The sequence below is a fragment of the Myotis lucifugus genome, unplaced genomic scaffold, assembly GCF_000147115.1.
Source record: "Myotis lucifugus unplaced genomic scaffold, Myoluc2.0 scaffold_971, whole genome shotgun sequence".
Lineage (NCBI taxonomy): Eukaryota > Metazoa > Chordata > Mammalia > Chiroptera > Vespertilionidae > Myotis > Myotis lucifugus.
This window is the reverse complement of record NW_005872019.1, coordinates 9,962-23,768: the sequence shown is the minus strand read 5'-3', so window position 1 is coordinate 23,768 and position 13,807 is coordinate 9,962. Positions and strand designations below refer to the sequence as shown.

General features: G+C 60.1%; 1 protein-coding gene across 1 annotated transcript in view; it reads left to right on the top strand.

Moving 5' to 3' along the window:
* The window catches only part of IGF2R (insulin like growth factor 2 receptor), a 71,173-nt gene that overhangs the window by 47,973 nt on the left and 9,393 nt on the right, over window positions 1-13,807 (top strand). The window contains 14 exon segments of the mRNA XM_014448963.2: window positions 501-588; window positions 1,373-1,588; window positions 2,558-2,688; window positions 2,940-3,037; window positions 3,987-4,123; window positions 5,071-5,261; window positions 6,225-6,351; window positions 6,524-6,643; window positions 6,933-7,189; window positions 7,451-7,669; window positions 9,770-9,919; window positions 11,102-11,263; window positions 12,495-12,702; window positions 13,033-13,179. Coding sequence (XP_014304449.1) covers window positions 501-588; window positions 1,373-1,588; window positions 2,558-2,688; window positions 2,940-3,037; window positions 3,987-4,123; window positions 5,071-5,261; window positions 6,225-6,351; window positions 6,524-6,643; window positions 6,933-7,189; window positions 7,451-7,669; window positions 9,770-9,919; window positions 11,102-11,263; window positions 12,495-12,702; window positions 13,033-13,179 — 2,251 coding nt within the window.

Genomic DNA, 13,807 nt, shown 5'->3' with positions numbered 1-13,807 from the left:
GTGAGTGTGCCCAGACGTCGGTGTGTGTGCCCAGACGTCGGTGCGTGTGCCCAGACGTCGGTGAGTGTGCCCAGACGTCGGTGTGTGTGCCCAGATATCGGTGTGTGTGCCCAGACATCAGTGTGTGTGCCCAGACATCAGTGTGTGTGCCCAGACATCGGTGTGTGTGCCCAGACGTCGGTGTGTGTGCCCAGACGTCGGTGTGTGTGCCCAGATGTCGGTGTGTGTGCCCAGACATCGGTGTGTGTGCCCAGACAGCAGTGTGTGTGTGACAAGCAGTGCATCTCGTGTGTCGGCCCCATTCCCCAGGTCCCTCCCATCTCTGAATCTTCTGACTCACAACTTGTCCGGGTTCTCACGGGTCCCGGCCTTTGATGGGTTCTTTGGAGCGTGCTCTTCCCCAGGGCCCATGTGATTGACAAGTGCCGTAGATTTCTCCCGGGGGCGAAATGCTGGCTCTTCACCGTGGCTGTCATTTCACTTCGTTTTCCTTGTCGCAGGGCTCGCCCACGTTCCAGCTGCTGAATGACTGCGAGTACGTGTTCGTCTGGAGGACGGTGGAAGCCTGCCCGGTGGTCAGAGCGGAAGGTAGGCCTGGCTCGCCGACAGCGTGAGGGCAGCAGGGGCCACGCCCTGCCCTCGCCCAGACGAGAGACCCTGCGGTAACGGGCACGTGTGTGGCCGTGGAACACGCATCCGCGGGCGGATAGTTCTCTCTTTTTTCAGTATCACCTCGGGAGTGTCTTTTCTCAGTTACAGTTGACATACCCTGTTGTTAGTGCAGGTGTGCAGGGTAGTGATTAGAATGAACAGATATCTTTTTTTTTTTTAAAATATAATTTTTATTGATTTCAGAGAGGAAGGGAGAGGGAGAGAGAGAGAGAAGCATCAATGATGAGAGGGAATCATGGATCGGCTGCCTCCTGTACGCCCCCCACTGGGGATCGAGTTGCAACCGTGAATCGAACCGTGACCTCCTGGTTCACAGGTAGATGCTCAGCCACTGAGCCACGCGGCCGGGCTGCGCAGATCATCTCTCATCTGTGAGTGGTGTTACTCCAGTCTGTTGCCGACTTGACCCGCGGTGTTTTCCTCAGGTGCCCGGGTTGATGGCTGCTGGCTTCTCACACTGAACACATTATGTGGGGCATTTATTGTCTGATGAAGTGGATCCTCATCGTGTGTCCTAGGCTCTCCTAGAAGGTTGTTTGCCAGGCAGTTCTCATCATGTATCTGTAGAAACACGAAGCCACGTGGGCGCGTGTGTGATGCCTGTTTTGAGGTGGCAGTTGTCCGGTTGGCAAGAGGGTAACTTTCTGCTGCACGTGTGAGTGGCTCCGTTGTCCGAGCGACTCCTGCCGTGTCCTCGCAGGAGACAACTGTGAGGTGCGAGACCCCAGGCACGGCCACCTGTACGACCTGAAGCCCCTCGCCATGAACGACAGCGTGGTGAACGCCGGGGAGTACACCTACTACTTCCGGGTCTGCGGGAAGCTGTCCTCCAACGTCTGCTCCACCGACGACAAGTCCAAGGTGATCTCGTCCTGTCAGGAGAAGCGCGGCCCGCTGGGATTCCACAAAGTGGCAGGTACCGGGGCTTCCTCTGCTCTCGCCGCAAGCAAAGCCTGGGGCTGCGGTCGAAGGTGGCAGGCTGGGAGTGCATCTCCTTGGGCGGGAGGGTGCCCCGCCGAGAGGTGTCTGCTTGCTGGTTTTCTTAGCCAGAGTGTGCTCTGGCGGAGCCGTTAGAGATTCGTTTCTTTCATTCATATTTAGCAATGCCAGTTATGGATCCTAAGACCTTGTTTTTTATCTTATTTATTTTTTTAAAAATATGTTTTTATTGACTTCAGAGAGCAAGTGAGAAAGATAGAGAGAGAGAGAGAGAGAGAGAGAGAGAGAGAGAGAGAGAAACATCAGTGATGAGAGAATCATTGATCGGCTGCCTCCTGCACGCCCCCTCCTGGGGATCGAGCCCGCCACCCGGGCATGTGCCCTTGACCAGAATTGAACCCAGGACCCTTCAGTCTGCAGGCCAACGCTCTATCTACTGAGTCAAACCAGCGTGGGCAGACTTGTTTTTTTTCTCTATTGCAACAGTGGGGCCGCTGAACCAGCCAGGGATGGGTGTTCCGAGGTAGTACTTTCTAGAATCGAATCGGGACCCGTTTAGTAAAGGGTTTGGTTCTGAAACTCACAGGCAGGCTGTGGGTCACCATGCCGTCTCAGCCGGGGGCGAGTGGTAATAAGTTGAAGGACGTTTAAAGAAGTCCAAGGAGCGGCTGTGTGTGTGGCCGCCCCAGGGCCACTCGGAGGTGTGACTGCTGTGTGCTGGCCGGGCTGAGGAATGTCTGTGGATCGTCCTATGGTCAGGCGAGGCTGCTGCAGCCCTGGGCCCAGAAGCCTGGCTCTGTGCCTCCTGCTGTGACGTGGCAGGAGCAGGTGCACAGCCGTGGCCGGCACATCGGTCGCCTGTGGCTCGGGTGCGTGATGCAGCGGGTGTGTCGTGGTCAGCGTGGCACCTGGCATGATCCTTGTTGACCAGCCGCCTCTCCCACAGGCCTCCTCACGCAGAAGCTGACTTACGAGAACGGGCTGCTGAAGATGAACTACACTGGGGGGGACACTTGCCATAAGGTGTATCAGCGCTCGACGACCATCTTCTTCTACTGCGACCGCAGCACCCAGAAGGTGAGCGGGAGCTGTGGGGAGGTCTCCGCGGCGGGCGCCCCTCGCGGCTCCGCTCAGACAGGCAGCGTGCCCCCCTCACAGCTGCGCTGCGCTGAGCTGAGTGGGACCCTGTTACGGGGCCTGTTGAAACCGTGATGGATTTGAGTGGATTTCAGGGAACAGACTCCTCCCTGACCACTTCACCCTTAAAACTCAAAGCGTAAGCGAACGGGAGGTTCCTGTGTCACGAGAGCGTGTCTGTCCCTCTGCAGCCCGTGTTCCTCCAGGAGACCTCCGACTGCTCCTACCTGTTCGAGTGGCGCACACAGTACGCCTGCCGCCCTTTCGACGTGACGGAATGCTCCTTCAAGTGAGTCCCGGCCTGGGGCGTGCTTCTCCGACAGTCGGAAGCGTGGCTACGTGAATCGCTTTTTTATAAAAAAAAAGAAATGAGTCTCTCTCTGTCCTTGACTCACTTCCTTTTTTTAAAAAAAAAATATTTTATTGATTTTTTACAGAGAGGAAGGGAGAGAGAGAGAGAGTTAGAAACATCGATCAGCTGCCTCCTGCACATCCCCTACTGGGGATGTGTCCGCAACCCAGGTACATGCCCTTGACCGGAATCGAACCTGGGACCCTTCAGTCCGCAGGCTGACACTCTATCCACTGAGCCAAACCGGTTCCGGCGACTCACTTCCTTTTTGCATCGCGTTCTCTGCTTTGATTTAGTTTTCCCCCTTCCGGTGCTTTGGGTAGTGTAGGTGCGACTCCTAGTGCGGTTCCCACCCCTCCTCCTGGTCTCTGATGGGCGCGGAGCTCGCACCCGTGTGCCAACCAGCTTCCCACTGACAGTGGCTGTCATGTGCCTTCTCTGTGGCCTGAGCTTAGAGAGCACCCACTTCTCGGGCTTGGTGTTTGGAGGTTCTCGTTAATATATAATGAAAAAATATATACTTTTTTATTGACTTCAGGGAGGAAGGGAGAGGGAAAGAGGTAGAAACATCAGTGACGAGAAAGAATCATTGATTTGCCGCCTCCTGCACACCCCCTACTGGGGGAGTGAGCCTGCAACCAAGGCTTGTGCCCTTGACTGGAATCGAACCCAGGACTCTTCAGTCTGCAGGCCGATGCTCTATCCACTGAGCCACACCAGCTGGGGCTGGTTTTGTTGAACTATGTCTTTGTGAATTTGAGTTGTCGCTGACCTGACCGTGGGGGTGTGGTCCAGTCTAAAGGCCTGTCCTTGGGGAAGAGCCGACTCCCGGACAGTGTGCCAGCCTCTCAGGTGGACACAGCTGACCCTGATTTCCTCCCTGCAGGGACGCGGCCGGCAACAACTTCGACCTCTCGTCCCTGTCGCGGTACAGTGACAACTGGGAGGCCGTCACCAGCACCGGGGCCCCCGAGCACTACCTCATCAATGTCTGCAAGTCTCTGGCCCCGCAGCCGGGCGCGGGTGAGGACGGGGGCGGGCGAGGACGGGCGGGGCTGGTCAGTGTGGGGTGAGGAGCACGGGCTGCTGGGCGCAGTCCTCCCTGGGACACGAGGCTTCGGCCGAGAAGCTCGGGAGGATTATTCAGGCTCTCAGTGACCGGTCCCTGGGGGGCCCAGGATAAACCGGCGCCCCAGGCTCTGCAGGGGACATTAGGACCCCTTGGAACATGAGGGGGTGGAGGTAACCGTGGCGGCAGGTGATCCTCAGCAGGGGGAGGGCGTGGCGTGGCGCAGAGAAGGTGTGCGGCTGTCTTGAGAGTGGCGTGGAGGGGGCCTTGTTCTGAGGCAGGAGCCAGCCCACCCGGACCTGAGTGCTGAGCCGTCGGCTGTGCGCGTGGGGCCAGGGGCGGTCTGCCCTGACCCTTGGCGTTTACACGGCCCCGCCCACGCCGGCGGCCCAGCGCCAAGGCTCTGGCTCCTCCTAAGACAGTGGTTTGCATGAGGCCACGGCCCCTTCCCCTTGCTGTGCCGGGCAGGTTGGCGACACCGTGTCGGAACCCACGGAGCGGGGCTCGTTCTTTCTCCAGGGCCGACGGCGCAGGCGTTTGGGGCCTGGCAAGTGGCTGAGTTCTTGGTGCCTCTTGTTTAAAGACAACACGCGAGTGTAGGGCATGGGCGTGTCCCTGTGGCCTCGTCTAGGTACTTTAGCTTCCTCGTTTCTGAGGCTCAGGAGGAATTCAGGCTGTCGCACCTGGGATCCGCCCGCATCCCGAGCCTCTCCCAGTCGCTCTGGTCACACAGCATTTACATGAGTGAAGACGCGGCATCATTGTAGTCTGATTGATGTGAAAGAAGGAGGTTATATCAGAGTGACGTTAGGTGCAGTCTGAGCGTGCCTGACCTCACTTGCCAGGAGTTAAATTCCAGATGGAAAAGGCCCGGAGGTGACCCCTGTATCTCCCGCTGCAGAGCCGTGCCCCCCAGAAGCGGCCGCGTGTCTGCTGAACGGCTCCAAGCCCGTGAACCTGGGCAGGGTGCGGGACGGTCCCCAGCAGAAGGACGGCGTCACTGTCCTCAAGTACGTGGATGGCGACTTGTGTCCTGACAAGATTCGGAAAAAGTCGACCACCATCCGCTTCACCTGCAGCGAGAACCAAGTGGTAAGTGACTTGGCGTCCTCAGCCCTGGGCCGCGGCGCTGGGCCAGCAAGGGTGGAGGTCGGGGAGACGGCGTCTGCCTTCCTGGAGGTGTGAGTCTCAGGGCTCAGGTGGCAGGCGTGGCCGCGGGTGAGGCAGCATCACGCCGGCCCTGTGGTCCTGGGCACTTCTCCGGCTCCACACACGCCAGGCCTGGCCGCTCTGGCTTCACAGTTCATTGGGTTGAAGTTTCACTCAGATCCCCAGAGACTGTAGGGAACCGACACTTGGCAGCGCGCCCTGGGCTCGTGGCGGTCACCTGGGGGAGCGGCCGGTCGGCCGGAGCTGGTCAAGGCAGCACCTCCCCTTCCCACTCGGCGATCTGGCTCCCTCCTTAACCACACTGAGCTGCTCACCCCGTGCTGCCGGGAGCCCTGCGGCCTGTGGAGGGAAAGCGGGCGGGGGAGGGGTGGGCGAGGGGGTGGGGAGGGCGTGACCGTGCCCGAAGGTGTGGCCGCCGAGTGGATCTGAGCACGCGTGTGGTGGACGGAGGTTGAGACGCGGAGCAGGCTTGGCGGTGTGTGGAGGGTGCAGGGAATTCACGGCGGCTCCTTCTGTCTTGTTCCTGATCACAGGCTCTAGTTCACTTGCTTTTTAGAACGTCATCCCTTGTTTGCTCGTGGGAGCAGCCCCCTGGGCATCACTGTCCGCTCTGACTCCCCCTCACCCTGTGGGGAACCTTCAGGCCCCGAGTGGGTCTCCCTCACCCTGTGTGTGCGAAGCCCCGTGTCTCTCAGGAGCAGAGCTGACTCTGCTCTTCCTAAATCGGTGTGTTCCTTAGCGGGGGACAGTCTCATGCTGCAGGGAGGGCCCGCCCCCCACCCCCCACCCCCTGCCCCCCTGCTCCTTGCCTCCCGCCCCCTGCCTCTGCCAGGCACACGATTCCAAACATAGACATGCCCGTCAGCAGCCTCTGTCCCGCCCTAGAACGCCAGGCCCATGTTCATCAGCGCCGTGGAGGACTGCGAGTTCACCTTCGCCTGGCCCACCCCGGCCGCCTGCCCTGCTCGGAGCAATGTGCACGGCGACTGCAAGGTCACCAACCCCGCCACAGGTGAGACGTCACCAGCCCCACCTCAGGGAGGGACCCGCCAGTCACCGGGGCCCACGGTCGCCTGTGCGTGGGCACAGGGGCGGTGGGCCCCACGCCTCGCCGGCCCGAGGCGGGCTGTGACTGGTGGCAGCTCGCCTGTGGCGGAGTTGGTGACGGTCTCGACCCTTGACAGGACACCTGTTTGACCTGAACTCTCTGGGTGGCAAAGACGGACACACGGCCGCGTACAGCGAGAAGGGGCTCGTCTTCATCAGCATCTGCGGGGAGAACGAAAACTGCGCCCCCGGCGTGGGTGAGTGCGGCCCCGCGGTCTCGCCCCTGAGGCCGTCCCAGCCTCCGTCCCTCCAGCCAGAGGGCCGAGGACACGCGCAGGCCACACGCCCTCTCCTGCCGCGGCTGCTGGCGGTGCGCGGCCACGTGATGGGATAGTGCCTGCGTGGCATTTGCTCAGACCATATCGGACCCTCAGAATCACGGTGTCAGCGTGAACTTGAAAGCCTGCATTTGCGGGAAGAGCTCATAGGAAACTGGCCGTGTGCGTCCGTGACCGTGTGTTTCTCCCCTCCCCCCGCCTGGCGCAGGGGCCTGCTTCGGGCAGACCAGGATCAGCGTGGGCAAGGCCAACAAGAGGCTCACCTACGCGGACCAGGTCTTGCAGCTGGTGTATGAGGATGGCTCCCCCTGTCCCTCCAAGTCCGGCCTGAGGTACAAGAGCGTCATCAGCTTTGTGTGCCGGCCCGAGGCCGGGCCCACCAACAGGCCCATGCTCATCTCGCTGGAAAAACGGACGTGCACGCTCTTCTTCTCCTGGCACACGCCGCTGGCCTGCGAGCAGGTGGTGAGTCCGGGCTGCACGTGGACCTGACAAAGGGGGGCTGGGGCCCTGAGGTCCTCCCAGCAGGTGCCTGGGTCTCGCGTCCACTCCTGGGGTCCAGTGACTACCGGTTCCACATGCTCAGTCTTCTATAACTGGCGTTTGGGGCGGTGAACCCACCCTCTGTGCTTTCTTTGGTGGTGGTGAAGCTTTTAAATTCGTGTGGGTGACATAATGAGGACTGGGAATTGTGCTGCCGACTCCAGCGGTCTCCCTCTCTCGCAGACGGAATGTTCCGTGAAGAATGGCAGCTCCATCATTGACCTGTCCCCCCTCATCCACCAAACGGGGGGCTACGAGGCGTACGACGAGAGTGAGGACGACGCCTCCGACACCAACCCCGACTACTACATCAACATCTGCCAGCCACTGAACCCCGTGCACGGGCTGGCTTGTCCCGCCGGAGCCGCCGTGTGCAAGGTGCCCGTGGACGGAGCCCCCATAGTAAGTGCGGGAATCCAGGGGGAGCCACGCCTGCAAGGTTTTTGACCGCACGCCTGTGCGCGCGCTGCTCGCGTTCCCCGGAGAGGCCCTCCAGCAGAAGGCGTGGAGCCGACGGGCCGTGTTCTGGGAGCATGGGGAGGAGCAGCGCAGGGTGCTGCGTCAGGCCCCCGCCGGTGAGGGAGGCCAGTCTCTGAGCTGTGGACGGAGGTGTGAACACGCGTGTACCTACACGCTTGTGTGCCACGGGAGGAGTCGTGGGTGGAGAAACGTTTACGTAAAGTGCAGGAAAGAACTCGGCAGAGCTGGGTTTCTGTGGATGCACGTCTTCTGAAACACAAGCGCTTTTTAAAAAATAATATTTTTATTGATTTCAGAGAGGAAGGGAGAGGGGGGGAGAGAGAGAAACATCAAATATGAGAATCATGGATCTGCTGCCTCCTGCACGCCCCCTACTGGGGATCAAGCCCACAACCTGGGCATGTGGTCTGACTGCGACCTCCTGGCTCACAGGTTGGCGCCCAACCACTGAGCCACACCGGCCGGGCCGAGCACTTGCTTTAGTAAACCAGGGACAGTTAAGGGCTGACACGGCTGTGCTGACAGCTACATGTTCTGCCTCAAAAGCTTTGGTTTTATACTCGCGTTTTCAGTGTAGGTTTGCAGCTCCAGAACCTGTCTTCACGAGTTACATGCATGTTCTGTCAAACCCTGGGTAGGTGTGGTATTTAAAATGCACCTCAAAAGTGGTGTTTCTCTGTGTTCTTTAAGTAGCGAGCTCTGTTTCAGGGTCTCAGGTCCTCGTGAAATGCGAGCGTGTCTGCAGCATCAGGAGTGGGCAGGGGAGTTGCTCGAGGGGCTGGCAGAGCCGCCGCCCTGTGGGCGGGAGGATGGGGTGAGCCGGGCCTCGGTGGGAGGCCATGGGAGTCCTGCCCACAGTGCAGGTTGGGGTCCTTGCTCGGTCCCCTTCTGAGACGCCCCATCTGCTGTATTATTGCCCAGCTATCCTTTCTCAGATTCTACAAACTAGCAATTTCTCTAACCAGAGAGGGTGTTGCAGTGTTGTGGCCTGAACATGCCCCACAGTGATAAACAAAGTGTTACAGCTTCATTTACACACTCATTGTGCACACGCACACACTCACACACATTCTCTATCACACACACACATTCTCTATCACACACACATTCTCTATCACACACACATTCTCTGTCACACACACACATTCTCTATCACACACACATTCTCTATCACACACACACATTCTCTATCACACACACACTCTCTATCACACACACACACTCTCTATCACACACACACATTCTCTATCACACACACTCTCTATCACACACACCCTTTATCACACACACACACATTCTCTATCACACACACATTCTCTATCACACACACATTCTCTATCACACACACACTCTCTGTCACACACACATTCTCTATCACACACACACATTCTCTATCACACACACACTCTCTATCACACACACATTCTCTATCACACACACACACTCTCTATCACACACACACATTCTCTATCACACATTCTCTATCACACACACCCTTTATCACACACACACATACACACACACTCTCCTGGTGCTCACCTGTCTTTCCTTCATGTGCTCATTTACTCCAAAATACCTTCTGAGCAGCCCGTGTGCTGGGTGCTGTGCTGAGCTGATGGTGAAGGTGGCGCGGAGCAGGGTGTGCCCTCCCGGTGAGGGGCAGTCGCAGGGCAGTGCTGGGCAGGAGGGTCAGCGGGGGCACGTACGGCGGTTCCCGCCTCCCACCGCCGGGTCCCAGAAGACCGTGCGACGTTCTCAGTGTGACGGAGAGGAACAGCCTGGAGTCTCTGAACATTCCAGGGGTAGAAACGGAGCCGCTATTTCTAATCGTGGGGTCAAAGCGGATGACCCCTGCATTTTCCGTGTGGCAGCTGAGTGTCGGGCCTGCCGAGTGAGCTGCTGCAACAGGTTTCCTTAGACGCTGCTCATTTTCCAAACGGACGAGGAGTAAACGTGGCCATTTTGTACGAACCTGGGGGACAGCGACTGTCCTGAAATGCTGCTGCGTTTCTCTTTGTTTAGGACATTGGCCGAGTCTCGGGGCCTCCGATTCTCAATCCCGTGGCTAACGAGGTCTACTTGAACTTTGAGAGCAGCACCCCTTGCTTAGCGGACAAGAACTTCAACTACACCTCGCTGATCTCCTTCCACTGCAAGAGGGGCGTGAGCATGGTGAGTGTGCCCGCGGGCATGGCGAGTGTGCCCCGTGGGGACGGGGGCTGCAGTGTGCGGGTGAGGCTGAGCTGGGACCCGCGAGGCCTGTTTCAGAGCCAGGGTGCCGAGCTCACGGTCTCCCTTGGGTCCCATGTCCGGCTGGCGTGCATCTGCCTAATTTAGTGAATGAATTCAGCACGAACCGGCCCACCCTGAGTTACAGGGCAGGTTGCACAGAGGGGCGTATTGTAACCTAAAAACACGAACAGCCCGGGTGCAGGAGCTGTACTCAGCTCTGCCTCGCAGCGTGTGAAAGGTCATGACGCGTTTTTAACCCTGACGTTGGGGGCTGATTCTGGTTGGGAGTCTGGCAGGCTTTCGGCCGCTGTGATCACCTCGAATTCATAAGTTAGTAAAACAGGAGACCCCTGGACCAACACAGGTCCCACAGAGCCGTGCATTGGACTCCGAGGAGGTTGCTGACTCCTGTTCTGTGTGCATTTAACAACGTGGCGTTCTGTCATAGAGCCTTCGCATGTGCGTTTCTCCTGACCACCTCCCCCCGCCCGTCCCCCAGTAAGAGAGAAACTGTAATGATGGCCCCCATTTCTCTGTGGGTCAGAACCGCCAGGGACGTGCCTGTGCCCACAGCTCGGCAGTCGGTCCCTGCCCGCTGCACGGCGTGCTTTTAGCAACGAGGGCTCTCCCACTAAATGTTTGTTCCAGTTTTCTTCCCCTGTGGTTTTTATCTTCAGTTGAAATGCTTTTTTCCATTTGAGTTTCTAGGAAAAAAGATTCTCAGCAGAAACAAAAATAAAATTCCCGACCAGTCGCTCATCTGCTCTTGTGGCTGTTGCTGAGCGAGGGAGTAACGACGGGATTGAAGCCCGCGCTGTGCGCGCTGGCTGGGGGTGTCGCCTCGTACATGTCCCGTGTCTAGAAGCGGGTGGCGGGGGGGGTGGGGGTGCTGCCTGGGAGCGCGTCCAAGTGCTTGCTCCCCTCCTCGCAGGGTCTGTTTCACACATGTCTCTGTTGTGACATGCAGGGCAGGTCACCCAGGGACCTGGTGGTCCGCGGCCAGCACCTGTTCCCTGGGTGCAGGAGGGTGCCGCAGCCCAGGGCCCAGTCTCGGCCCTTGCGGGGTTGCGAGCAGGGGGGGGGTGCTGGGTCTAACCCAGGAGCTTGTGCTCTACCCCCCAGGGGACCCCGGAGCTGCTGAGGGTCAGCGACTGTGACTTCGTGTTCGAGTGGGAGACGCCGCTGGTCTGTCCGGACGAGGTGAGGACGGAGGGCTGCTCCCTGATGGACGAGCAGCTCGACTACAGCTTCAACCTGTCCAGCTTGTCCAAGAGCACCTTCAAGGTAACTGCCCGGCCCTCGCCTCTGCGTGGGCATGTGCCCCGAGGCGGCCATGGGGTGGCGCACTCAGCCGCCGCCTGGGGGCATGGACGGGCCGGCCTGTGGGGGTCCTGGGGGCATGGATGGGTTGCCTGTGGGGTTCTGAGTGCATGGACGGGCCGGCCTGTGGGGCCCCTGGGGCCATGGATGGGTTGCCTGTGGGGGTCCTGGGGACATGGATGGGTTGCCTGTGGGGTTCTGGGACGTGTGGCGAACCGGCCACGCTGACACAGCTGTGCCCCTGGGTTGGAGCTCTCACTCCGTAGGGCCTATGAGGATTCAGTGACCTTTTGGGGCCACTAGTGAGGACCAGGTGGCTCGGGACGTGCTGGGGACCACGTACCGCAGGGGCAGGGCCAGGGCTGGTGGCTGGCGGAGGCGTATGGAGTACCACGTTAGCCCAGCCGACTCTAGGAAAGAGGCGGCTTTTTCACTGGTCACAGAGGCGGGTGCAGGGCAATGGAGGCCCCCGACCGGGGCACCTTGGAGCTGGCGTGGGGCCCGTCTGCTCCAGTCGGTGTGACACGGACGGTTTTCTATGGCGATGAGGCCATGGCCAGCTCAGGTTACTGGTGGTTGGGGGCCCTAGGCCTCCAGGCCTATGATCTGGGTGTGACCGAGTCATACAGCTGTGGGCCATGCCCAAGAGACCCGAGCCTCCTGGGGAGGGCATGCCCTGGACCCTGTAAACAGAGATCTTGCCCAGGCCCAGGCCCTCCCAACAGGTGTGCAGTAGGTGGAGTCTGCAAAGGGCGGGCAAGCCAGGAAGGGAAGGTGCACGCTTACTCAGGGAGCGCCCACTCTGCTCGTTAGCGTAGGCCTCACCACCCCCGGGTCCTGGGGGGAAACGGGCTCCAGGAGTGGGCTGAGCGGCCTGAGATCTCCCAGCTGCTCTCTGTTCCAGACCCAGCTGCAGGGGAGGCCGGCAGGTGCTGCCCCAGGAGGCAGGAGAAAGAAGCAGGCTGGGCCGGGTGGGGAGGGTGGGGGCCAGGAGGAGAAGCAGGCTGGCCTGGGTGGAGGGAGGGGGGTTTTCCATGCCCCGGGGAGGTCCCCAGCGAGCAGGCAGAAGGTCGGGACTCAGGGCAGGGGGTGAGCCCGAGGCTGATGCACATGCGGGTGCAGCCCTGCCTCCTGTCCACGCTGCCTCCCGGCAGGGGCAGCCCACTCACAGCCCCACGTGGTGTCCTCTGTCCAGGTGACTCGAGACTCGCGCACCTACAGCGTGGGCGTGTGCACGGCGGCCGCGGGGCTGGACGAGGGCGGCTGCAAGGACGGAGGCGTCTGCCTGCTCTCCGGGAGCAAGGGCGTGTCTTTCGGGCGGCTGGCGTCAATGAGGCTGGACTACAGGCACCAGGACGAGGCTGTCATTTTAAGTTATGCCAACGGTGACACCTGCCCTCCAGGTAAGGCTTGGTGGCGGGGACATCTGCGTTCCCAGTAAAGGTGGTATTAGACCGGGCGGCGGGAGGAAACGGGAGGGAAGTGCCCCACTGTGAGCGCTGAGATGTGGATGGGACACGGGACGCCACGTCCCACAGCCCTGGGAGCGGAGCTCAGGCTGGAGACACTCAGGCCTGGGGGCTGCTGCCACACTGGGCGGGAGACCTGGGGTCCGAGGGGGTCCAGGGGGACCCTCCTGTAGGGGGTCCTCCATGGGCAGCTCTAGGCCATCCGTCATCGCACCGCAAAGCATAGTGCCAGCAACCGGGTTATGCTGCTGTCCTTCTTTCCAGAAACCGAGGAGGGCGACCCCTGTGTGTTCCCCTTCACTTTCAACGGGAAGAGCTACGAGGAGTGCGTGCTGGAGAACAGGGTGCGGCTGTGGTGCGCCACCACGGCCAACTATGACCGCGACCGCGAGTGGGGCTTCTGCAGGCAGTGTGAGTACCAGGCACCGTGAGTGGGGCTCCTGCAGGCAGTGTGAGTACCAGGCACCGTGAGTGGGGCTCCTGCAGGCAGTGTGAGTACCAGGCACCGTGAGTGGGGCTCCTGCAGGCAGTGTGAGTACCACAGACTCTGAGTGGGGCTCCTGCAGGCAGTGTGAGTACCACGGACTCTGAGTGGGGCTCCTGCAGGCAGTGTGAGTACCAGGCACCATGAGTGGGGCTCCTGCAGGCAGTGTGAGTACCACAGACTCTGAGTGGGGCTCCTGCAGGCAGTGTGAGTACCACGGACTCTGAGTGGGGCTCCTGCAGGCAGTGTGAGTACCACAGACTCTGAGTGGGGCTCCTGCAGGCAGTGTGAGTACCATGGACTGTGAGGGGGGCTCCTGCAGGCAGTGTGAATACCATGGACTGTGAGGGGGGCTCCTGCAGGCAGTGTGAGTACCAGGCACCGTGAGTGGGGCTCCTGCAGGCAGTGTGAGTACCACGGACTGTGAGTGGGGCTCCTGCAGGCAGTGTGAGTACCATGGACTGTGAGGGGGGCTCCTGCAGGCAGTGTGAGTACCAGGCACCGTGAGTAGGGTTCCTGCAGGCAGTGTGAGTACCACGGACCGCGAGTAGGGAT